Source organism: Rattus norvegicus, chromosome 9 (genome assembly GCF_036323735.1).
Source record: "Rattus norvegicus strain BN/NHsdMcwi chromosome 9, GRCr8, whole genome shotgun sequence".
In the NCBI taxonomy this organism is placed as follows: domain Eukaryota; kingdom Metazoa; phylum Chordata; class Mammalia; order Rodentia; family Muridae; genus Rattus; species Rattus norvegicus.
In genome coordinates, this window is record NC_086027.1 from 28,237,777 (window position 1) to 28,265,346 (window position 27,570).

General features: G+C 37.2%; 1 protein-coding gene across 1 annotated transcript; it reads right to left on the bottom strand.

Moving 5' to 3' along the window:
• Nucleotides 1-549: 549 nt before the first annotated feature.
• On the bottom strand, nt 550-27,568 carry Crisp1 (cysteine-rich secretory protein 1). The gene is made up of 8 exons (NM_001039393.2): nt 27,411-27,568; nt 17,536-17,612; nt 15,143-15,277; nt 11,960-12,050; nt 10,076-10,224; nt 5,990-6,087; nt 4,413-4,501; nt 550-1,127 (listed from the first exon to the last, which is right to left on the bottom strand). Exons 2-8 carry the CDS (start codon nt 17,608-17,610, stop codon nt 1,000-1,002), a joined length of 765 nt encoding a protein of 254 aa, NP_001034482.2. The 5' UTR covers nt 17,611-17,612; nt 27,411-27,568; the 3' UTR covers nt 550-999.
• Between the last annotated feature and the right edge of the window lie 2 nt (nt 27,569-27,570).

A 27,570-nucleotide genomic window follows, 5' to 3' on the forward strand; every position in this document is an offset into this window, starting at 1 on the left:
TTGAAAAAAGAAATTCCAGAACAACTAAAAATACCAAACATCAGACTTTGTACATATCTGTGTGCCTTTCAACGTCGCTTTCATATTCAGGCATGTAGATCTTTATATTCCATTTGATCTGGCAAGGTTCACAGTTCTAAGTGAACGAGTATGTGAAGAACACACCACAGTGTCACCGTTTTTTATGTTCCTCTTTCAGTTTCCTTTGATTAGAATGCTGTACAGAACAATTTATAGGACACGGTTTGTCTAATGAAGTAATAAAATGCGACCAACTTAAAGGATTAGGTGTTTCAAATAATTTAGCATCCTGGTGTTATGTGCATTCAGTTATGGTGTTAGAAACACAACAATGTGGGAATGGGATGCTCAGGGCAAGGGAAGAATGTGGGAAGTCACTAGAGAAGTAGAAGAGAAGGAACAAGAAACCCAGAGACAGCCTGACCCTCATTCCCCCATGTCACAAACATGCATACAAAGACACAAAGTTATTTAAATCCTAGTTGAGTCATATCTACACATCAAGTAGAGGTCCAACTCTTGTTCTTATTCACTTGTTGAATATTTTTAATGCTTGATTCAAAATAGAATGAAAATTGAAACATTAAACAAAAACATTAGGATTGTAGGGGAAATGGGGATATTAGGAAAAGGGGTTATGTAAAAGACTGTTTTACTGCCAGTAAATAGATGAAGAGCTCCTGCATTAGTGGGGTTATGTCGAACTACACAACACAAATCACATGTATTAAATTGGGGCAAGAATTTGACTTGCCCTTTCATTAAACAAGGAAGTTTAAAGTTATTTTACTGCCTGGAAAGGGCACAGTCTTGATGAAATATGCTGATGTCTGTAAATGATGCTTAAAAATTAAGTTATTGAGCACAAATTTAAAAACAAGTGAAATTCAGTAGAAGGTCCTATAGTCCATTACATTAGGTGAAATAGATGATCTTGAAAACACCCTTTTACCCCACAGCATAGCAGCAAGCAATAGGTTATTTTATTTCAGTTTTACACAGACAAAAAGCCTTACAGAATGGCCGGACTGCTGGATGTGAGCATCCAAGAAGTTTTACTTGCTTATCACAGTTGTTATATTCATCGTAATAAAGGCAGGGGTTGGCTGGAAAAAAAAAAGAATGGTATGAAACATTGTGATTAAAACAGTTGTGAACACTGAGGAAAGACATCAACTTCCTAAGAGGTCAAGAGAAATGTTCTTTTAAAAATTTTTTTTATTAGATATATTTCTTTACTTACATTTCAAATGTTATTCCCTTTCCCGGTTTCCTGTCCATAAACCCGCATCCCCTCCACCTCCCTTACCGCCCCTCCCTCCCATATTCCCTTGCCCTGGGAATCCAACCTTGGCAGGACCAAGGGCTTGCCCTTCCCCTGGCACCCCAACGAGGCTATTCTCTGCCACACATGCAGTTGGACCCCTGTGTCAGTCCATGTACAGTCTTTTGGTAGTGGCTTAGTCCATGGAAGCTCTGGTTGGTTGGCATTGTTGTTCTTACGGGGTTGCAAGCTCCTTCAGCTCTTTCAATCCTTCCTCTAATTCCCTCAAAGGGGTCCTGTTCTCAGTTCAGTGATTTGCTGCTAGCTTTGAACTCTGAGAAATATTCTTATAATAGAGGATTAATTTGATTAACGTAGATTATTAGGTCTGAATGAAATTAACTTGTTGAATCAGATCCTCTTGAAGTAAAGGACAAAATGCTTCTCATTCTCTAAAGCTCTTTTACTCAATCTCAGTTTTTTAATTGGTGATACCACACCTGAACAGGCTGGAGATAAACAGTCTTTTCAATTACTCTGTCATTTTGAAAACAATATTGCCGTAAAAATAATGATGTATCACTGACATTTCAGCCACTTTTTAAAATGAATGCGAAGTTTGTCATTGAAGGATAGACATAATCTTTTTCCATTAATTTCTTTATTTAAATCCTTATATCTGAGCCCCTCTCCTACCAGTATCCCCTTCTCACAGATCCTCTCTCCGCTCCCTCTTCCCTGTCCCTTTCTCTTCTGAGAGGAAGGAGACCTCCCTTGAGTATCCATCCACTCTGGCATATCAAGTTTTTGCAGGATTAGGCACATCCTCTCCCAGTGAGGTCAGACAAGTAAGACCAGCTTGGGAAACTATATCCACAGACAAGTAACAGATTCAGGGACAGCCTCTGCTCTAGTTGTTGGGGAACCTGCATGAAGATTCATTGGCTATGTATGTTCTAGGGCCTAGGGCCAGCCCATCCACTCTTTGGTTGGTGGTTCAGTCTCTGGGAGTCCCCAAGGGTCCAGGTTAGTTGACTTTGTATTACTGTGGAGTCCCTATTGCATTTGTGGCCTGGAATATTTTTCCCTAGTTTTCCACAAGAGTCACTAAGTTAATAGCAAATAAAATGGACTTCAGAAAAAAAAATCCAGAAGGCTATTATATAATGATAAACATTAAGCGGGTAAAATAATAAAAATGCTAACTACATATCCATAAAAGCTTCTAAATATACAAACTAAACATTAGTCACCTCCCCAAAAGTGATGCATGAAAACTTTAACACTCCACTGCTACCAATGGACATATTGTCCATGAAGAAACTCAACAAACAAAAGAGTAAATTTAAAATGTAAGCCAAACACACATTATTTATGAATAACCAATGGAAGGAGAAAAATTGGGGACTGTCTTTACTAGTGCTAGTTTTATTCACATTGTTTTCAATTCCTAGTTATTGTGAGTGGAGTGCCAATGAGCATACTAAGTAAAAATACATGGAGAAGGATGCCAAGTCTTTAGGCATAGACTAAGGAGTGGTATAATGGATAGCAATATCAGAGAGATCAGATAAATCCAGTAACAGATAGAACCTGAGCTAATGAAGAATGATGAACAACTTAAAAACATTACACAATGATTGCAAACTGGTACAACTACTCTGCAAATCAATTCAAGGGTTCCTCAGAAAATTAGAAATATATCTACCTGAAGACTCAGCTATACTGCTCTTGGGCATTTGCTCAAAAGATGCCCCACCATACCACAGGGACTCAGGTCCACATAGCGAACAAGCAGAAGGGCCCAAGTGAGGATGGGGATGCTTCAATCCCACTTTGGAGGGAGAAGACAACAATCGCAGGAGACAGAGGGAAGAAAGTACCTGAGTGGAAGAGGTGAGGAGAAGAAGAAAGGGGGAATATGATTGTATGGTGAAGGGAGGTAGGTGAGAAACTCTCAGGGCTCAAAGGGAGGGATCTTAGGTGAAGTGCCCTAAGGTGGGTAGAGGAAACTCCAGCACAAAGACAGTGCATCAAGTGGAGGGATAAAGTTGCCATCCCATAGTCAAATATTCTGACCCAAAATTGTTCCTGTCTGAAAGAACTACAGGGACAAAAATGAAGAAGAGTCTGAGAGAAACGCAGTCCAGTAACCGGTCCAATTTGGGATCCATCTCAAGGGAAGTCTCCAAGGGCTGACACTATTATGGATGTTGGTGTGCTTACAGACCTGTGCCTAGCATGGCAGTTCTCTTAGCGGCATAACAAGCAGCTGACTGAAACAGAAGCAGATACTTACACCCAACCAACCATTGGACTGAAGTCAGGGACCACAGTGGTCGAATTAGGGAAAGGCAGGAAGAAGCTCAGGAGGAGGGCAACCCCATAGGAAAACCAGCAATCTCAACTAACCTGGACCCTTGAGATCTCTCAGACACTGAGCTACCAACCAGGTACCATGCGTGAGCAGGTCCAAAGGCCCATGACACATCCGGCAGAGAACAGCCTGGTCTGACCTCAGTGGGAGAAAATGCACCTAACACTCCAGAATAGAAGATGTGCGTCTCTTTGAAGCAAAGGGAGTGGAGAGGTCTAGTGTGGGGAGGATCATCTTCTTGGGGACAAGGGGAGGAGTAATAGGATGAGGAACTGTGGAAGGGCTACGACTGGACTGTATAAAAATAAAAGTAAAGTAAAAAAATTTCCACAGTGAGGCAGGTTGAAGGTGATGGGACATCAAGCACTTTGCAAAGACTGGTAACCTTAAAGGAGTAGTTTGTAGTTTACAATAAGGTATCTCAGGTAGTTGAGGGGAAAGGTAGTCACCCATATTAATATTTTACCTAGACTGCCTCTAACTCATAATTTTAACCATTTAAATGGGAAGCTGAGCTTTCATATTTAGATATTCTAGTTCTACCATCCAGTGATAAAGTCAAAGAGGTTTGATTACTCTGGATGTGAGGGGAATGGAAGCAGAAAGAATATAGATCTATGTTGGTGAAATATTAAGATGAAAATCACAGGAATATTCTACGTTGGTTAATGCTTCACTTAAAGGGCATGTGTTCCCCACGTCAATACGCCAACGTCAGGTGACTTAAATTTAACAAGAAACACAACTTACTACACAGTCCATCTTCACAGTTGTTTGGACAGTCTTGACATGGCGGCCCCTCCTTATAAGGCATGTTTAATGTGTCTTGACTATTCCCCCTTTAAAACAGGAATGAAGTAGAGGTATAATGAAAACCACCCCTGGAAATTATTTATTCCTTAATTACATATGTGTCCACTGTCAACAGTCGAATCAAAAGATGGATTTTCAGGGACATTACAAACAGAACTAATATTTAAAATGGTTACGTGATCTAGATTGATGGCTCCAAGCGCCACTGTTGCCCTCATCCTTTGGGAGTTCTGCCTAAGTACACTTGGACTCAATGCTGCTATGAGTCATGTGCTACCAGGGCTCCATGTATGTGTATAGTCAAATCTGATAATGGGGCATTAGGTAGTTAGTTTTTTAAGTTTTAGTCAATGTCTTGGAAAGTGTTGTGGAAAATAGAAAGTCTAGGGAAAAAGTACACAATTAATTGGCATCTTTTTATCTCATTTTGTACCAGTGATGCAAAGTATAGCATCTGATATTGTGTCCCATGGGAAAACTATCATAAAATCAGAAAAGCACATAAGCATGAAAAAAAAGAACTAAGGAAAGTACTGGATGTGAGAAAGAGTATAGAAGAAAGCCATAAGATAGGAAATATTTGAAATTTCAGGAAATGCAAAAAGTCTTGACTATCAGTATCTAAATGTTGTTTAGATAATCTGCAGTCTTTGGTTAGTGTCACTTTTAAAGTTATAAAAATGCTTTCACTAGGACAAGGAAGTACATCTGCTCTCCCTGAAGCAATTGGGTTCTATGGCCTAGATTTTGTGACTAGTTGCTGTGATGGTAACATTTAGAATATGCACATTTATTTAAAAAAATTTTGTTTTGGTTTGTGTTTATATTGTATATATGAATGTTTGTATGCATGTAGTATATATGAATGTAATATATGTATGTACATATTGCCTTTAAAATTATCTCCCCATTAAAACCAAATAGTATTATATATAAATATATATGTATGTGTAAGTGTGTGTGTATGTGTGTGTGTATGTGTATGTGTGTGTGTTTGTGTCTGTGTGTAGGTGTCAGTGGAAGCCTGGTTAAGGCATAGAATTCCTGAAGCTGAGGTTATTGGCAGTCCTGAGACTCCAGTTCTTGGGTGTTGGAAACAATTCTTGCTCTTTGTAACAGGTTCTTTAAATCTCTGAGCCATCTCCCCAGTGCCACATAAATTTCACAAGGAAACACACAAGTCACTATTGGGATCCCCAAGCTGAGCGCAGAGGGTATCATTTATCTGAATATCCTTTCTTAGCCTAACCCAGTCACATTCCCTTCCCTGTGTCGTAACACTTTCAAGTGAAAGAACAGAGTCACCAACAAATTGTCCAAATGTGTGTATCTCTAATAACTTATGTAATAAAAACATGATGAAAAGCGAAACATTTGGGGTATATTTGTGACATTTCGCTAACAAAGTAACTGGGAGAAATTCAGAACGTTCATTTATAATATTTGAAACATTATACAAGGTTATTGTAGGAAGACAATATATTTAGAAAGAGTAATAAACTGGCGTTACATACTCATGGCAATAGTGACACACATAGAGATACGTAGCTGCCTTTTGCCTGCGGCATGATGCAACATCACAGCCAATGAGGTAGGAAGAGGCCCAGACCATCTGCAAAGATAAGAGATGACTCAACAGACTTTCATGTTTCCCAATGACTAAAACATCAACGCCATCATCTTTACACATAAGCATACAGGGCATGGAGTGATACTTCAGTGGCTACAAGAACTTACTTCTCCTTTAGTGGACATGACAGTGACTCCACCGTCCACCTGGACTACCAATAGCATCTCTAAATCCAGAACAAGGGTATCCAAGGCCTTTTTATTACCTCTATGGTTACACTTACACACACACACACACACACACACACACACACACACACGCACATTCACATGCACACTCAAGTGCAAGCACATGTGTGCACACGTATGGGGACACACACACATACATTCACACACAGAAGACAGACATGAAACACTCATGCGTTTATGTCATCTTAGGGGAACAAGTGTCCTGTTATATTCATTCCCACTGAAAACCAGGATCGGATTCATCTACTCAGCTCAACCTCTACATGTTAAACCTCTGTAATGAATATGCTAATACAGTAATGGTTGTTTTCACACAACTCAAACCCAGGAACAGTGTTTTCTCACTGGTCAAGATTGGGTATAATACTCAAATGGTTTTTAATTCAAATGAGCCAAGCTTAAATTCCTTCTCTGTACTTGTATGCTAGGTAATAATTTTATAATTTTGTTTGTTTGGTCAGTTTGGTTTGATTTGGTTTGGATGTAGCAGTTTCATTTTCTCATCTGTAATATGCATGTAATACTGTTGCCCAGGGCATGCACTTGTATGGTGAGGGTTAAATATTACAATGTTTAAAAAGGTGGAGAAGGAAATAAGGATGATGCAATGGAACCCATTATCTTCTGCAACCTGAGTAGGAGACTGGAATTTCCATCAGCCAACACTGAAATCTTTAACCAGATATCTTCTTCTTCTCTTCCTCCCCTTGCCCCTCCCCTCCCCTCCCCCTCCTTCCTTCTCCTCTGTTCTTGTTTTTGTTCTTCTCCTCCCCCTCCCCTCCCCCTCCCCCTCTCTCTCCCTCTTTCTCCCTTTCTCCTCCTCTTCCTCCTCTCGCTCCTCCTTATTCTTTCCATCATAGTAGTTTTCTCTGGCTGATTTTGTAAAGTATTATTTTCTGTTCACAACTTTCCTAGGTGTCTGTCTCCCTGCACACCATGCAGCACTTAAGTATCTATTGAAAATAAGAATATGCTTTCACCAAATCTGAGGCTCCATCCACTATGCAAACTTTGGGTGATGCCACTCAATGATAGCAAGTTTCTCTGCTTATTCTTTCTCCTAAATATGTCTTATAAAATTTTGTTAACCTCTGAATGATATAGAACATATACTTAGGAAAAATGCAACAAAATGCATTAGAATATCTATTGCATTGTATTCACACTATATATTAGTCTTAAAAGTAGTGAGTGTAATTCTTCCATTTATTCATTCAGTTCCTAATCCAAGAAAAAGTACAAATAATGTGAAAAATTAATATTAATCCATCCCTATATTCTACAAATAATGAGACTATTTTTCTCTTAAAAGGTAAGCAAGTAAAGACTAATTTCTTGTTTTTTTTTAAACTATTTCTTTGGTTTTTGAGATTATAATAATTTTACAGCATTTGCATTTTTCTGTTACATTTTCTTTCTCCAAATCCTCATATATAATTGTTCTACTTTTTTTCAAATGTATGGCCCTTCTTTTTGTTAATTGATGTTTCTTACATGTATACAATTTTTATACATTTTCTAGAACCTTTGGCAAATGGGAGCAGTCATTTTTATAACTTTTTAGTATAGTGCTTCTTTTTGATAAATAAAAAGTTCATGGGGTAAATTGCTGCACAAGACTGAAAGAGCCAAAAGCATTATGATAGGGAAACAGGATGAGGTTGACTTTTTATGAATGGGTTATAAGATGGAGGCTACATCATCCTGGATTTACTGTCTTTCTCTCTCAGGTTTCCTTCTAATCCATTGGCATCATAAATCACCGGATTAAAGTGTTAAGTCTGAAGGCATCTTGGATTCTTTGTACACACCATTCATGTTCTGTGCTATTGGCCTTGAAAGAAAATATGATGTGCTGATGTTTATTTAACAATTCCGTGCATGCATTCATGACTGGTTATTTTGAGTTATATCTTTAGAAACGTTTAACCTCAATCTTCCCTAAAATTTACTTCATGTAAGTTATGAGACTCATGAATGAATGCTTTTGAGTCTTGTGCTTTATGAACAATCACTGTTTCTAATGTTTTCCATTTTAAATATTCAAATCTTCTTTCTTCTAGTATATACTTTGTTACTTCAAATTTAGAGATTTAAGTTTTTTTTTCTTTAAAATTAACTTGGACTCTGTGTGGCAGGCAAATGATCATTCAACCTGTTAATCAAATTAAGTCAATCCCTTGTCTATTTTCCTCCACCGATTGATTCTGGCATTTAAAATAATTGTAAATTTACACTGGGTAATATCATCACTTTGTTTCTGTTGTGAACACCTTCTCTATTCCTATTAACCACTCTCTCACTTTCTATAACACTAAGACTGAATGAATAAGAAGAAAATAAATTAAGAAAATTGTTCTGTTTAAGAAGCACAATAACAATAAACTACTTAGAATCCCTAGCAAGGAGTCTTAAACATTTCAAGGTGAGACTTGCAGAACACTAATTAAAAATAATTAAAGTAGATCTGATGTGGTTTGAAACTAATACCATTCCCAGACAGTGTCAGGTTTTGAACATTTTAACCATCAATTGGTTGTTTTTTGAAAGAAATATGCATGTCCAATAGATAAATGATAAATGTTCAACTTATTTAGAACCGTTAGAAAAATTTAATCAATGTTTCAGTAAAATTCTATGTCACTGCTCTTAGAATGATTGCCCTCTGGAAGAATAAGAGGAGAGATGTTTGCAATGATGTGGGGAGAGAAGGATTCTTCAATGGTGGCTGGTAGGAATATAAACTGTGCATCTTCTGAGGAGGTCAGTTTGGAGATAGGCACTCTTGTCTTTACCATAGTACCATTCACAATAGACAAGCCAGCCTAGGTAGCTGTTATTTGATGAATTTGTTAGAAAGAATAAAAAGAGAGTTTTTTTTTAAACACTAAGAACAATAAATTATGCCATTTGCAGGAAAATATATAGAGCTATGGATCTTTTTATTGAGTGAATATGGATAACCTCCTTAATCAAGGAAGGATCAGATTTTCTCTCACATATGAAGTCCATGTGTCAAAAGGAGACATGGTAATAAAGGGACCATTAGAATGATGAATGTGGAGATAGGACAGGGAAAATAAATAGAAAATAAAAGAAGTGAGTATAACATGCATGTAAGAACTCTCATAACAAACATTATTTTATACAATTAATATATGCTAATAAAGAAGCTAAGTGGGGTGGGGAAGTGACGAAATATTTGCCTTTTCCACTGGGGACCAGAGTATAGAACTCCAGAACCTATATAAAGACTTCAGCAGGTGTGGTAGCCATTTGTAATTTTATTGCTTGTCTTTTATCTTCATTTAATCAGAAAAATACAAACAAAGTATCTTTTACTGAGAACATCATACATGTGTATCTATATCACTTTGGCTCTCCCACTTCAAACTCCTCCCATGAGCTTCTTGTTACTTCTTTAATCATTATATGTATATATATATATATATACATATATGTATATATATATGTACATATACATTGTATATTCAACCTACTGAGTTTCTTTACTATTTGCTTTCTCATATGTCCAATGCTGACACTGTCTTTAGCTGAGCAGTCATTGGCCCTGTACTTCAACTAAAAGGCGGGATCAGGTAAAATTTCCCCTGTTGGCACTGTCAAGACAAGCGGTGTTATCATTGTCCTGGTCACAATTCAGGAACTAGATGGGTAGGATTTCATGGGCCATTTTCCTTACTTCTGAGAAGAAAACCAATACTTATTTTTTAACTACACATGTATCCAGTCATGTGTGTATCTGGAAGGATACAGATTACCTGGGTGTAGTGATAAGTTTCAATGTCATCATCTGTGGATGGCCATTCTCCGTATTTGAAATATTTCGACTCATTGTACCAGATTTCAATTACATTTGACCAGGAAGAGGGATAGTTTTCCATATGCATATTTTCTCCACAAAATGTATCTGAAATGAGGAAAGATGGCTGTATAATATTTTTATAAAGTAGAACACAGATGTTCTCCTCATTTTACTTCAAAAATGTTTTAAGGGTCACCTAGGCATTGTTTTAAAACAGAAAATAAACTCGGTTGTCTATCTGTTTTGCTCAATGAGTATGGTGTGTCAAGTCTGGTGAGACAGATGATGAGAAAGCTTTATTTATTTATTTTTATTAACTTGAGTATTTCTTATATACATTTCGAGTGTTATTCCCTTTCCCGGTTTCCGGGCAAACATCCCCCTCCCCCCTCCCCTTCTTTATGGGTGTTCCCCTCCCCATCCTCCCCCCATTGCCGCCCTCCCCCCAACAATCTAGTTCACTGGGGGTTCAGTCTTAACAGGACCAAGGGCTTCCCCTTCCACTGGTGCTCTTACTAGGATATTCATTGCAACCTATGGGGTCAGAATCCAGGGTCAGTCCATGTATAGTCTTTAGGTAGTGGCTTAGTCCCTGGAAGCTCTGGTTGCTTGGCATTGTTGTACATATGGGGTCTCGAGCCCCTTCAAGCCTTCAGATCTCTCAACCTGTCTCCTAACAGGTCTAAAATGATGGTAAAAGTCTGTATGAGCTGTGGTAGCTGTAAGTGAACAAGCTCTAGAGATAAAAGCAGTTACAAAGAGGGAACACATTCTTAAAGACATTAGACACATTTATCATACATGCTTCAGGTAGATATGGTACTGAAGAATAATCTGTCTTTCTCTAGAATATAAAGACAGCCCCATTGTTGAACACCATATCATAAGAGTACCAATAATCTGTAGGCATAAAGTTGTATGTGTATTTTTTAAAGTTAGTTTGGAAGAAAGCATTCCTTAAAATGTTGTGAAATTCCATATGATGCATTAAATATTGGGTAGTAGTTGTTCAGTTTATATGACAAAACTGAGCCTGTCTTTGAGAACTCAAAATTGTTTATCTGGGTAGTTCCACAGTTCCTCATGTCTCTGTGCTCCAAAACTAAGGAAATCCCCACTCTGAAATTGTGGACAACTAAGATAGCATTGGATGGAAACTTCCCAGCTATCCAGATGTAATCAATGCTTTAATGCTGCTTGTCATGATTGCTTCCTCCCATGGATGAGAGCTTAAACTCCAAAATTAAGAATATCCAAACTTTAAAAATCAAAAGCAATGTGTATCAAGGTACAATCTACCATCAAGGATAGTTGAAGGTTATTGTAGATTAAATCTGTTAGCTTTCTATTGTCCAGTTGCTTGTGTGAATGCTTTTTTTTTTGAGGTGTAATCTATTCATTAATATCTTTATTTATTTAAAATTCAGTTTTATCTAAACTGTCCCACAAGCTCTCACCTGTTGAAACGTGTTCAATAGATGATGTAGCTGAGTGGGTTGTAGGTGCTTTGAGAAATGGAGTCCATGTGACAGAGTTCGATCTTTGAAGATCCATGTCAACAGTGTACTTTCTTCCTATTATTTTTTTTCTCTCTATCCAGTTTCTTTTCTAATAGCGGGGAACAGCCTTCTTTACTCTACCCTCTATCATCTCATGTGGCCTCAGTTCTGTCCCAAATCACTCAAGCTGAAAAGCCATGGACTGTACTTTCTGAAGCCATGAAATAAAAACAAAACTCCACCTTTTAAAGTGATCTCCCACCACACTCCCCTGCAAGCATTTTATTCCAGTGTTGGGAAAGCTATTTAATACAAGTTGAGTCCTACAGACCCAAACATACTTGGTAGTCTCCTTTCAAGTGAGTCACTGTCTGACTTGTCGCAGTACCTCGCCAGAATTCTAGCATTTTCTGCAGCAGCTGAACTCCAACTCTATGATGCAAGAAAAGAATGAAATTGGCTTTCTCTACATAAGATACCCAGAAACACAGTGAAATTGGCTTTCTCTACCTAAGATACCAAGAAACACAATGAAATTGGCTTTCTTTACCTAAGATTCTTGCTTTTTGTAAAAAAAAAAAAAAAAAAAAGAAAAGAAAAGAAAAGAAAGTGGACTTGTCACATCTTTTCTAGTGGAAACAGAACTTTTACATGGTGACATTTTCCTTAAGTATTCTAGTAGGAACAAAAAGAAGACAAGTGTGTAATTCATCTCAGTTTCCTGTGATGTTACAATTTAAAACTACGTCATAACTTTCAGACCATAGCTTGTTTCTCAGAATTTAAGTAAAGAGTTTCATGAAAACAGATCAAAATCAGAAAGGTAACCCAATAACTTGTCAGTTATTCTTCCTCAATGCTGGCTAGTTTTTGTCAACTTGATACCAACTAACCTGAAAAGAGAGAACTGCCCCTGAGCAATATTTTCCTGCGTGTGACAATGTTTTTTTTTTAATTTTATTTTTTAATGTCATTGGTGGTTTGCCTACGGGTGTGTCTGTGTGGTTCTGTCAGATCACCTGGAAAAGGAGTTACAGACGGTTAGTTGTGAACTGCCCTGTGGGCGTTGGAAATTGAACATGGGTTCTGTGGAAGAGCAACCAGTGCTCTTTTCTACGAAGCCATCTCTCCAGCTGAGAACCAGAGTTTTAAAGCTTTTAAGTGTCACACAACAGAGAATTTGAATCAGTTAATTGAGAGTATTCTGAACTCTTCATGTAGGCAGAATTAGTGTAGTATGGGCTCAGTTTAAGCATTGTTTTTAAACCACTCAGAAATGCCTACATGGGAGTAGTGGTGACATCCTGACACTCCTGAAACCAGCATCCCCATAGTCTGCTACGTGCTACACTGTCAGCCACAATTATAGAATTTACTTGCTTTACTCACATACTTTTGTATAAATTCTCTAAGGATGTAAGAACAATTACAATTCCTTTTGGACTCATTTTCCACTGCTTCTGTGTTTTGAGCTTGGTGTTTGAATCAAATCTTTAGAACACACTAAGTTCACTGGACTTAATAACAATATAGAAAGCAGCATTAGAATTATTGCCATCGCTCTAGAGAAAAAGTCAATTTTTCTCAGCATGGACGCTAAGAAGATAATTACTGTGTCTATGCTGCCATCTAGTGGCTCTATCGCAGAATTACTCTTCTAGCTGACAGCATACAAAACACATTTTTTTTTTTTTTTTTTTTTTTTTATTAACTTGAGTATTTCTTATATACATTTCAAGTGTTATTCCCTTTCCCGGTTTCCGGGCAAACATCCCCCTCCCCCCTCCCCTTCCTTATGGGTGTTCCCCTCCCAACCCTCCCCCCATTGCCGCCCTCCCCCCATAGTCTAGTTCACTGGGGGTTCAGTCTTAGCAGGACCCAGGGCTTCCCCTTCCACTGGTGCTCTTACTAGGATATTCATTGCTACCTATGAGGTCAGAGTCCAGGGTCAGTCCATGTATAGTCTTTAGGTAGTGGCTTAGTCCCTGGAAGCTCTGGTTGCTTGACATTGTTGTACTTTTGGGGTCTCGAGCCCCTTCAAGCTCTTCCAGTTCTTTCTCTGATTCCTTCAACGGGGACCTATTCTCAGTTCAGTGGTTTGCTGCTGGCATTCGCCTCTGAATTTGCTGTATTCTGGCTGTAAGACTATTCTTTTTTTTTTTTTTTTTTTTTTTTTGTGGTTCTTTTTTCGGAGCTGGGGACCGAACCCAGGGCCTTGTGCTTCCTAGGCAAGCGCTCTACCACTGAGCTAAATCCCCAGCCCCTACAAAACAAATTTTTTTTCCATTTTTCAAGTTAAGAAAGATTACTCTTTCATGTGTGTGTGTGTGTCCAGCTGAGGAAATATAAAACGCCAAAATTACTTTCTGTATACAATAGGACTTCGCAATAGAGAGGCAATCCTAGAAATAGTTGTTTGTTCATCTGGCAGAAAGGAGATGGAAATTATCTTTAATATAATTAAGATCAGAGTCTCTGGCGATCTTCCCTTGAATGAAGGATTTAGCATAAAACAGATTATATTCTTGAGACTCCTTGAAATGGAGACAGCTGTAGTGCAAAATTAAATAAACTAAATTACTTTTACTAATTATAAGAATATTTCTTCAGGAGCTCACCAACCGCCTAGTTTAGATTTGTACATACCCTTATCCTTAGCCTCAGCCTGGTAGTCTATCTGAATACTGGGATTCTGGATATGAACCACTATGGTTGGCTCAAGAACATTTATTAAGAGTAGCACAAACATGGATTCCTACGGCAACTAACCCTTTTAAGATAGTTTATCAAATAATACTATTACTTTTTAAAGTGGTCCAGAGATAATTTTTCAGAAATTACATGTTTTTTTCTCTTGTTGCTTCCTCTCCATTGTTCACAAGAGAGTACTGTCATTTAGGATCCCCCTCTAGGGCAGTATTTCCTAACCTCCCTAATGCTGTGACTCTTTAGTAAAGTTCCTCCTATAGTGGTGACCACTAACCATAAATTTACTCTGTTTCTACTTCATAGCTGTAATTTTTTAATGTTGTAAACTATAATACAAACATGCTATGTGGCCCTCCAAAGTGACTAAAAACCATAGGTTGAAAACTCTTGCTCTAGGGCCTGCATTATTATCTGAACTCCATCACTCTTGGCTCTCTTGTGCCCAAGGATGATGACCAAGGTCCCTAAATTTGTCTTGTGATAGTAGCCATCAGGTTTTGCACTGCCACGCTGGGTCTCTAGATTTCTATGGAATTCAATGAAATTCAATACTAGTGTTTAATGTCTGTCTAATTTTTTAGCTATGAATTCGAACATCCTGATTCTCAAATCCTTGTCACATATCTGAACTGCTCTGTCATGTACATGGGAGAGTTACTCACATCCTCTTAGACTCAGGTTCTTCTGCTGCTATGTCATAGATTTGTTGCAATGACCGAACAATTGGCATAGTAACAGTACATAGGACTAAGTAACGATGTAGGAAATGCCCCCAGTGCCCCATGCATCTCCACTGATGATATGTTTAAACTTACCATTTTCAGCATGTTCCTGGCTGGCGGGGACACGTTTCTCCTGAAGGCATTGTGTGTATCAACAATTTCTTCCTGTGGTTCAGTTTGTGATTCCGTGATCAGTTGATTATAGAGAGCTCTATCCAGTTTGAGATGCTACCAGAAAATTATTAATTAATATCACTTCTTTGAAGTGGCTCTTGTCACATGAAGTCTATTGCATGTAGATGTATAGGCAATGTGAAATTAGAACTTACAGTGAACAAACAATAATGGTCAGTATTCAGGAATTATTGATTTACAAGTTTTTCTACATTTTGTGTTGAAAAGAGTATACAATTTTTTTTCAAATTCATACTTATAGTCAAGTAGAAGTTCTTGTTATTGGACAATGGGAAACACAGAGGCCATGGCTTGGTGTCTCTTGTTCACTGAACAACTCTCTGCCTTAGCTCATTCTCTGCACAGCTGCTAAAAGCAATGCCTGTGTAATTGACAAATGAACAATGCACACTTGAGTCCTTGTCAAAGTGTGTGTGTGTGTGTGTGTGTTTGTTTATGTGCACATTTATGTAAGAACCAAAATTAAGAGTGTATTTTGAGCACATGATTAAGTGGTCTTTTCATGCTCCAGGTTTATATCTCTTTTTATTGCTTAGATTTAAAAACTCCATGGATTTTTAAAAACAAGCGGGTATACTAGAAAGCATAAAGAAAATTCAAACTCAGATTTCAGCTTCAAATGTGTGACTCCGCTTTAAGAAAAAGTACACATTCTCTCCAGCCCAATTTATAATATTCTTAAAATCAAAAAGAATATACCTCATTTGAAGATATGGTTATGTGGGAGGAAAAGTAGCAATAACAGTATTTGTCTATTTTTCTTTGATTTAGTTATGAAAACACATGGATAAATTGTAAAGAAATTCTTGCCTATGCTTTTATTATTTCTCATCCTCCCTCCATCCCTCCTCCCCTTTATTGCATTCTTTGCTAGCCTTCTTTCTTTCCTTCCTTCTTTTCTTTCCTTCCTTCTTTTCTTTCTTTCTTTTTTCTTTCTTCCTTCCTTTCTTTCTTTCTTTCTTTCTTTTTTCTTCCTTTCTTCCTTTCTTTTTTTTTCTTTCTTTCTTTCTTCCTTCCTTTCTTTCTTTCTTTCTTTCTTCCTTTCTTTCGTGTTTATAAAAATGACATAGACTGGGGCCCAATGCATTAAAATAAAAGTGGAATTTTAAGCATCATCAATTCCAGTTCTCTACTTTTTTAAAATTAAAATCCAAGCACTCCATGCACTTTATTTTTTTCTTATTCCCCCCATCCACCCCCTTACTGCCCCCGCCGACATTCCCTTCCACTGGGGGTTCAACTTTGGAAGGACCAAGGACTCCCCCTTCCACCGATGTTCCAACAAGGCTATTCTCTGCTACATATGCAGTTGGAGCCCTGGGTCAGTCCATGTAAACTCTTTCACTAGTCTTTTAGTCCCTAGAAGCTCTGGTTGGTTGAAATTGTTGTTCTTAAGGGATTACAAGCCCCTTCAGCTCTCTCAATTCTTCCTCTAATTCCCCCCAAAAAGGGCCCTGTTCTCAGTTCAGTGGTTTGCTGCTGGCATTCGCTTCTCTATTGGACATGCTCTGAATGTGTCTCTCAGGAGAGATCTATATCCGGTCCCTTTCAGCATGCACTTTTTAGCTTCATCAATCTTATCTAGTTTTGGTGGCTGTATATATATGGGCCACATGTCGGGCAGGCTCTGAATGGCCATTCCTTCAGTCTCTACTCTAAACTTTGCCTCCATATCCCTTCCTATAGATATTTTTTTCCTCTTAAGAAGGAGTGGCAGCATCTGCATTTTGGTCATCCTTCTTCTTCAGCTTCCTGTGGTCTGTGGTTTGCATCTTGGGTATTCAGACTTTTGGGATAATATCCACTTATCAATAAGTGCATACCAAGTGTGTTTTTCTGTGATTGGATTACCTCACTCAGGATATTTTCTTGTTCGATTCTAGTCCTCTAAACTTGACAGTTCACTTAGGCCTTCTATTCTTTTGTTGTGCCCTTGCTTCTGCTGTATTAATAGGACTTATTGGGGGTAGAGAGATGGGTTAGTGGTTAAGAGCAATGAACGCTCTTCCAAAGGTCCTGAGTTCAATTCCCACGAATCACATGGCTCACAACCATCTGTAAAGGGATCCAATGCCCTCATCTGGTATGTCTGAAGACACCAACAGTGTACTCGAAAACATAAAATAAACAAATGATTCTTTTTCTAAAACAGAATAGGACATGTTTATCTGCATCATTAGATGAAGTATGTGAATAATTGATACACCCTTCTCCTACCTCTACATCCCATCAAAGGGTTCTTGGGTATTCTTAAACTAAAATTAGGTATGTAACATATGATCTTTACATACTCTGAGAGTCACAACAGGAACAAAGACAGTAAGAGTAGCAGCAAGAAACAATAACAAGATGAGTTTCATTGCCATACCTGAAAAACAAAAGTAACAGAATTTTAGATTATTCTTTATGTGCGGGAAACTATTTTCTAAGGAACCTTGAACTAACTTTACATGGCTATCTTTTTATAATAGGACATGAAAATAAAGTCCAATATTATGTCTTAGCTAAGGGGACTCAGAAAATAATATACCACTGATTTAAATGATATGGACTCAAAATGTAAACTACTTAATTTCCAGAGTCTGAATAGGCACAACTGTTTGTTAATACGGAAGGAAAGTAGCAAATGGTATTTACATGGCTCACCAGGTGATGAACAGAGATAGAACTACGTTTTCTTCATTGATTCAAGTTAATCCCAAAGGTGCCTAATTGTAAAAGTCAAGAGACAACATCTATAGCCTATAACACGAGATAGGCTCCATCAGCCAGGCATTATTTGAAAGAGTACACAGAAGCAGGTGATCCTGTTACTACTAATGTATATATGTATGTGGTTTAAAGATATTCTGCACATCTCTCTCTATTACTTGGCTACAAATACTTGTGTTTGTGTTGTAACAAAATCAGTACTAATGGATCTTTATTCTTATTTAATACAGTTTGTCAATTCTAAGATCTTAATAGGGTGACACTTTTGCTAACAATCTATTATGTGTATTTCTATAAACCTACTAGTTATCTTTTATAGAAATTTATGATCTTGAAAAGCAACCTAATCAGTTTGTGAAAAATTTCATAGTAAACAGGAGTACTTATGCTTGTTTCTGTAGTCGCATGGATGTCCTGTCATTGCTCTTAGATGTCCCAAGTCCTCTGAAAAGATGTGTAACATGAGGGATGCTTTATTAAATAAACCATGTAACATTATTCTGCCTTTTTCATCAACACCACTCTCATTAGCACCACTTTTTCCAGTGTTTTCCACATCCTAACAAACACTCACAATACTAATCACATATAAAGGAACTGAGGATCCACTGTATAAGAGGAGTAGGGCCATTAACAACAAGCTCAGAGCATTTCCCAGACCAGGAAATCAAAACAATGCAACAGAGCTGCCCAGAAGAAAACAACATTCAAGCCAGCCATTTGATTATCTTACAATTCTGTCCAGCTCTGCTCCAAGCAGCAGCTGCTTCTTATTTATAGAGTACATTAGGTCAGCAAAGTTGGCCTACACTGTCTTATACTGTTTACCTCTTTCCTGTTTCCCTCTCTTAATCTCATTCTTGTCCTAGCTTGGGTCTCTCTCTCTCTCTCCTCTCTCTGTCTCTCTCTGTCTCTGTCTCTCTCTCTCTCTCTCTCTCTCTCTCTCTCTCTCTGTCTCTATATCTCTCTGTCTCTTTCTTTTGTTTCTTTTTCCCATGCTCATTTTCCTCACTATTATATACCCAAAGCTTAGAGATGGACTTGCTTTGTGATATCTAAAACATCTTTTCAGTTTGTCATTAATACAAGCCCCCATGTATCCACCATGTTTCTCTCCTTTTCTATCCCAACTTATGCTCCCTTCTTCTACTTCCACATAACAATCTGATGCTATCCTTTATTATCACCAAGACTGATTGCCTACTATTCTATTCTTTTCTACTTATCACTACAATAGCTAACCTGATAACAGACATGAGGACGTTTTATTCCTTAAATCTATCAATACTTAACAAGTGCCTGCTTCATAGTTATGGATGTCTGAATAGTAACTTGCTGCAGACATTACCCAGCCCATAAAGACAGAGTAGAGATAGAGCCGAGAGTTTAGAATATTAGTTGAACAGATGACAACATCACCATAATTTTAATACAACCAAAGATCTACTGAAAACTTCAAAAACATTTGCTCAAATAAGAGGAGAAGCCTAAATCAAAAGAAACAACCAAAATCTTTATCAGAATTCTTACCCAGGTGGGCAGAGCCTAGCACAGAATGCTACAACCTGCTAACTTTCCTCATGTCCCTATTGTGAAGGCATATAAAAAACTATAAATTGTCTTTAATTAATGATAAAGGGAAATGTTAGAAAACATAGCTTACACATAAAGAATAACTAACATATGTGTACATGTTCACGTAAAAATTTTTAGATACGACCCAATTTCCGTGGGGGAGAGAGCTCAACCCTCAGAAGTACGGACACTCCTGAGAACTCAGAGGAAACTACTCTCTGCCCACATTCCCAGCCCAAAAGGAAATCGCCTAGTGGCATCTGTGCCCCCTGGGCACAAGGACCTAAGAGCAATCAGGGGCAGTACCATTTGGGTTTCTGCCTGCTACAAGAGCTGAAAGTCAGAAGCAAAGAGTGCCTACATACCTGAGAGTAGAGCTTCCTTTTCCCAGATTCAGCTGAAAGAAAATAGGTCTACAGGAGTTCTGATTCACAGGCCTACAGGAGTGTCAAGCCACTGTCAGAGACAACAAGACAAGCTAACACCAGATAAAACCTGATGGCAAGGGTCAAGCGCAGGAACGTAAGCAACAGAAACCAAGACTACATGGCATCATCAGAGCCCAGATCTTCCACCAAAGCAAATAGAGGATATCCCAACACACTGGAAAAGCAAGATTTAGATATAAAATCACATATGATGATGATGATGATGATGATGATGATGATGGTGGTGGTGGTGGTGGTGGTGGTGGTGGTGGTGGTGGTGGAGGAGTAGGAGGAAGAGGAGGAGGAGGAAGATGAGGAGGAGGAGGAAGATGAGGAGGAGGAGGAAGAGGAGGAGGAGGAGGAAGAGGAGGAGGAGGAAGAGGAGGACTTTAAGAAGGACATAAATAACTCCCTTAAAGAAATACAGGACAACACAAGTAAACACATAGAAGTCCTTAAAGAGGAAACAAAAAATCCCTTTAAGAATTATAGGAAAACACAACCAAATAGGGACACAATTAAACAAAATCATCAAGGATTTAAAAGTAGAAATAGACAAAATAAAGAAGGCAAAAAAGAAGACAACCCTCAAGAAAGAAAACCTACAAAAAAGTTCAGGAGTCGTATGTATATGCGAGCATCACAAACAGAATACAAGAGATAGAAGAGAGAATATCAGTGGCAAAAGTTACCATAGAAAACATTAACACAGCTATAATGTAAATCATAAAAAGCTCCTAGCCCAAAACATCCAGGAAATCCAGGACACAGCGAGAAGATCATAGGTATAGAAGAGAATGAAGACTCCCAACTTAACGGGTCAGTAAATATCTTCATCAAAATTATAGAAGAAAACTTTCCTAAACTAAAGAAAGAGATGCCCATAAAAATATAAGAAGCCCACAGAACTCCAAATAAATTGTACCAGAAGAGAAATTCCTCTCATCACATAATAAAAAAAAACCACCAAATGCACTAAACAAAGAAATCATATTAAAAGCATTAAGGGAAATGACATATAAAGGCAGACCTATAAGAATTACATCAGACTTCTCACCAGAGACTATGAAAGCCAGAAGATCCTGGACAGATGTCATACAGAACCTAAGAGAACACCAATACCAGCTCAACTTACTATACACAGTAAAACTCTCAATTATCATGGATGGAGAAACCAAGATGTCCCATGACAAAACCAATTTTAAACAATATCTTTCTTCAAATCCAGCCCTACAAAGGATAATAGATGGAAAATTCCAAAACGAGGGGGGAATCTACACCATAGAAAAAGCAAGAAAGTAATCTCCTTGCAATGAACCAAAAGAAGAGAGACACACATAATTCCACCTCAAACAATGAAAATAACAAGAAGCACTAATCACTTCCTTAATATCCCTTAACATCAGTGGACTCAATTCCCCATTAAAAAGACATAGACTAACAGAATGGATGTATAAAGAGGACCCAGCATTGTGCTGCCTACAGGAAACACACCTCAGAGACAAAGACAGACACTATCTCAGAGTAAAAGGCTAGAAAACAACTTTCGAAGCAAATGATCCAAAGAAACAAGCTGGAGTAACCATTTTAATACTGAATAAAATCAACTTTCAACCAAAAGTCATCAAAAAGGATAAGGAAGGACACTTCATATTCATCAAAGAAAAAATCCACCAAGATGAACTCTCCATCCTAAATATCTATGCTCCAAATGCAAGGGCACCTACATTCATTTAAGAAACCTTACTAATGCTGAAGTCCCACATTGTACCTCACACAATAAGAGCAGGAGATTTCAACACCCCACTCTCATCACTGGACAGATCATGGAAACAGAAATTAAACAGAAACATAGAGAAATTAACAGAAGTTAAGAACCAAATGGACTTACCAGATATTTATAGAACATTTCATCCTAAAACAAAGGATACACCCTCTTCTCAGCACCTCTCCAAAATTGACCGTATAATCTGTCACAAAATAGGCCTCAACAAATACGAGAAGATAAAAATAATCCCATACATCCTATTAGATCACCACAGACTAAGGCTGGTCTTCAATAACAACAAAAACGACAGAAAGCCCACATATACAGGGAAGTTGAGCACCACTTTACTCAATGACAACTTGGTCAAAGAAGATATAAGGAAAGAAATTAAAGACTTCTTAGAATTTAGTGAAAATGGAGGTACAACATACTCAAACTTATGGGACACAATGAAAGCAATGCTAAGAGGAAAACTCATAGCTGTGAGTGCTGGCAAAAGAAACAGGAGACCATACACCAGCAGCTTGACAGCACACCTATAGCTGTCTCCTAAGAAACAAAGCCAGAGCATGGCAAATAGAGAGGTGAATGCTAGCAGAAAACCACTGAACTGTGAGGAGGAATTAGAGAAAGGATCCCAAGAGCTGAAGGGGCTTGCAACCCCATAAGAACAACAATCCCAACCAACCAGAGCTCCCAGGGACTAAACCACTATCTAAAGACTATACATGGACTGACTCATGGCTGCAGCTGCATATGTAGCAAAAGAAGGCCTTGTTGGGCACCAATGAAAGGAGAAGCCCTTGTTCCTGCCAAGGTTGGACCCCCACTGTACGGAAATGTTGGGGGGGAAGAAGGGCAGGGGATAGGAGGTGAACACGATTATATAAGAAGGGAGAGGGATGGAATAGGGGCCTTATGTACGGAAAGCACTTGAAAGGTAAATTAAAAAAATCCAATTAAAAAAGAAGAAAAATTAGATACAGAGTTATCTGTCACAAATAGATGAACAATCCTTTTTTTTATGTAGCATGCATAAAGGATTGAACACTATAATATATACCTGTGACTTATTATCAAAGAACAATGGACATAAAACACAAAAAACTCCCTACTCTGACCTGTAATAAATAATCATGGGCCCACTGGTTTCAGGTAGGATTGTGGCTACCTTAGCACATTGGTCTCATACTAAGAACTTTGATTTAGCAAAGATTAGCTTAACTGAAAAGAAGGAAGGAGATCTGCTAAGAAAGAAATCTCATCCCTTAATCCTGCTTTTGGTTTCAGAACGTGTCCACTCATGTTAATGTTCCTTAAAGAATCTGAAGTACAACAACAATGTAGGGGATCACATTAGGTTCCTTAAAGCTCAAATAGCGCTTAAAGCAATCACGTTGAAACAGGAAGACACTATTTAATACCTAACCATCAGGAATGCGTTAAAGATTTTAGAATGGAAATAGAATTCATGTAACTGTGAGAAGATTGGTGCTAGTCAATATATGAGTGTATGAGGTTACAGACTACTGAAGATCTCTTGGGTTGTGCTGGTTGACACAACTCAAAAATCAGGAGCCAAAGTTTAGACCGAAGGATCCCAAAGTGGCTGTGGTTTCCTCCAGAAATAGAGCCTATCATCAGCAAAAATGCCAGCCTAAATATAAGGATTAAACAGCATGAATCAGGAGCTTAATACGGCTTGGAGGAAAAACAGTCTTAGGGTAGAGGCCTTTTATGTCTAGTCTGAGCCTTGTACACTAGGTCAGAGAGACATGATGTAATCCATGAACTGACTAGGGCTGAACATCCAGAGTGTCTTGCATAGTTCTCCACTGATCGCAGGCTGCGAATCTGTAAACAAAGCTGACCTTTTATCTGAGATGCTAACTAGTTGTGTGAACTCAGTTAAAACAGAGACAAAGGAGAATAAACTCAGAATTTCTTTTTGAACACATATATTTTATCCAAAACATGCAATTTTGAGTCAATATTCTTTAGAAAAATGGACAATGCCCAAACTTGAAAACCTGACTACATAAACTTATTGTTCTAAATTTAAGCTTAGACCAATGGGCTATGAGCAATTAAAAGTTAATATTTACTGGGAGTAAATATGGAGGATGTGGGAAAAAGCAGAGGAGGATCGAGCAATGCCCTGTGGCAAGACTTCGAGAACACTTTCTCTTCTGGGAATTATTAGACCATAACTTCTCATAATCAACTTAAATGAAGAACAGGCTCTTCCTTGCCTTGACTGAATAATCGATAAAAACAAACCTTGCCAGAAGCCCATTTTCCCACATTTAATCTTTTTTGCTTTGACAAATATATTAATCTCTACTTTCAACCAACTACAGGAAGGCAGTCAAGCCACAGTGGTCCAGCTTGATCACATGTTGTACATATATGTATATCTGTACCAGTTCTACAAGAATCAATATACACACTGAATCTTTCTAATACCCAAGTAGGTACCTCATCTACTATTGTATCCACAGCCCTACAATAAAACAACAACCTGATCTTTGTGATTATGCACGGTTTTGATCAATACTTAAGTCTTTCTAGAGTTGACATATGTATACTCAATGCTAGCTATTCTGCTAATATGCCTACATGAAACATTCATGGCACATATGAGGACATTTTCCTTTGTCAACAGCTATGTGGCAGTCCATACATATAATATGTATCTATGATACAATGTATCCATTTTATCATTAAAAGATATTTTGTTTTTTTTTAGTTGGGATTTTAGTAAAAGTTCCTATGAATATTTTATTGATAAATCTTTTGGAACAAACTTCATGTCCTATTTTGAGGATGAGCTCTATAACCTAGAGTGGAACGACTGGGCTATGTAAGCGCTTTTGTTTCCTTTAGGTGATTTTAATGAAAGACTGTCCACAGCAGTTCATTTTTTAGTAAATTTGTGCCTTTTAAAAAAGCAATTCTTGCTTCATATGCTTACCAGCTATTTGTTTTTGTTTGTACATAATGTTATTTCATTACAATTTTAATTTATATTTATCCTATGACTAATAATACTGAATATATTTTTATGTTTTATCAGATACCGGGCACTGTCTTTTGTGTAGTTTTTATTCAACATTTTTGTCTATTGTTACAATTACTTCATTATGCTTTTTTTAATTGGTTTATGTGAATTATCTGTATGTTCTTGATAAGCTTTCAAAATGTATTAAGTTTTTATTAGCTTGTGGCTAATTTTTAACCTCCTTTTCTTTTTTTCATTTTTGTTAGTTCTTTGAGAATTCCATACAATGTTTTTTTTATCGTATTTACCCCTTCACCAACTGCTTTCAGACCCATCCCTTTCTTTCCTTAACTACTCAATTTCATGTCTTATTGTTTGTTTGTTTGTTTGCTTGTATTTTAGCCCCATAAGGCATGGTTTGTGCTGGCCATATACTCTTGAACATGTTATCTTGCATTAAAATCTGATCAACCCTACCTGGGATAACATCTTTAAAGAAAACTATCTGTTTTTCAGAAAACATTATTTGCCAACTATGGGTGGAACTTCATGCCCACTTTCCTTCTCTGGTTTGAACTTGTTCTTAGTACCGTGTCTGTGCATTCTGTCACAATTCCTATAAGTTCATATCTACAAGATCCCTGCTATTTCCAGAAGACAATTTTCTTATAGACAATGTCCCTGGATCATATAACTATCTCACCTTTTTCCTCAATAATCTCTAGCATTAGAAAAAGGGTTATATAAAATAGCTGTCATATATATATATATATGTATATATATATATATCTTATTTAGCAAATGTTTTAAACGTAGATATTAAGTTTTAGTTTTACTTACTATAGTTAATGCTGTGTTTGTGTGTCTCTGTGCACATGAATGTTTGATAATTTCTTGTTAACTGAATAGACAAATTATGGAAGAATTTTTCTTCTGGACATTGATCCAACCATTATAAAATATTGAAGAATAAATAGAACATCTTAAAAACTTGCACTACTAAATATTAAAACTTGCTATAATGCTGGACATGAGCAGTAGTGCTACCATACATTTAGAAAAATTGATCAAGGGAATATTAAAGGATATAAAAATAAGTTTATACATATTATCTTCTGATTTAAGACAAAGGCTAACATGAAATGGACTAAAGAAAATTCACTGAAATATCTAATACAAAAATAATGAATTTGAGCTCTCACATTTTAAACAAAAATATATTTTATATGCCTTATGTTTAATAGTAAATAATACACTATTTATTGCAGATTATACTTGTTTGACATAAATCCGCACTTATTTTGACAATAACCTACTAAATGAGTGTCTAGTCATAACTTTGAAACAAAAGATCATATTTTGCTTTCCCTTTTTAATTTTTGCATTAGATTTATTTCATTATCTTCTGTACACTACAAAAATGGACGTACTCACAAACAGTATGGAAGATATACTGAAGGCGATAGTTTTCTAAACCAGAGAACCGAAGACTAGCACATACAATGGGAAACATAAATAGAGCAGTGAGGGCTCCACAAAAGGAGTGAGAAATGAAAAGACACAGAGAAGAGACACTGCTGAGGAAGTCTGATTTTTCAGACTACCAGATCCCTCATGAAGATATTGAATCCTTGAAGAAAGATCAAAGAACAGCAGCTAGAAGACTTGCAGAAAGGAATTTGAATAGCTAAAAGTAGCCTTCCTCCCTCAAGACCATAATTTTTTTCTGTAGATTGCTTTTCTTATGTAAGTTAAAAAGTGTTTATCCTATTATCCACACAATGATTCATGATTCCCCCAGATAAAGTGCAGATGTAAAATATATGCAGGATTGTGGTATTCTTCTGCTAACTGCTTATTTTGACCATAGTTTCAGATAGATGCAGATGAAATAAAATGTTGTAGACTCCACTAATCCATAGTTAGATGCTTTACACTTCTAGTGGGGATGCAAACTATTCCAGCCTCTCTGGAAGTCAGTATGGAGGGTTCTCAAAAATCTAAAAAATAAGTTTATCATATGGCACAACTATACAACTCCTGATTATTTACCAAAGAACTTCAAGTCAATATATTTCAGAGACATTTGTAAACCCACATGGTGTTTCTTCTATTGATACACACCTAGATAGAAAACTACATAATCAAATCCTTTTCAGCCAGAAAGAAGAACATAGTCATGTCTTTCAATGGGAAGGAAAGCAACTCTAGATAATTATATTAAATGAGTTAAGACAATTTCCTAAGACAAATGTTACATCTTTTCTCTCTTTTCTGATTCCTTGATATAATATAGATACATATGACATACAAGTAGCATTAAAACTATCTATTGTGAAAAGGCATTAATTTAAGGAGAAAGGAGAGACAGGGAAGGGAAAGCAGGTATGAGGGAGGGGAATATATTAAAATATATTTAAACGTAAGTAAAGATCTCCAAATTGGTGCTATCAGATCTTACTCTAGTAGTTTATGAGAATAAACTCAACAAGTAACATTATCTTTGACAGAATATGTTGATCATAAATCGTACAAAAATTGCAAAATGGTGGATCTTTACTTTTAGATCATGCCAACATTAATAGACTTTGCATGTAATTGATTTTTATAGCAGTGCTGCTGAATTGTTATACATGCATTTCCTTTATAGTTAAATGGACTGAAATACAATGTATAACTTACCCACATCCATGTAGCTCTTAAAATTTTGTGCTGCTACAAACCAGGTCTTTGTATTGTGTACTAATGAGTTAAATGACATTTCACAAAGACAATCTGCTCAATGAGGCAGTTAGTACAAGGGGACCAGCTTCATCAGATCAAGGAACAGGAACGGATATGC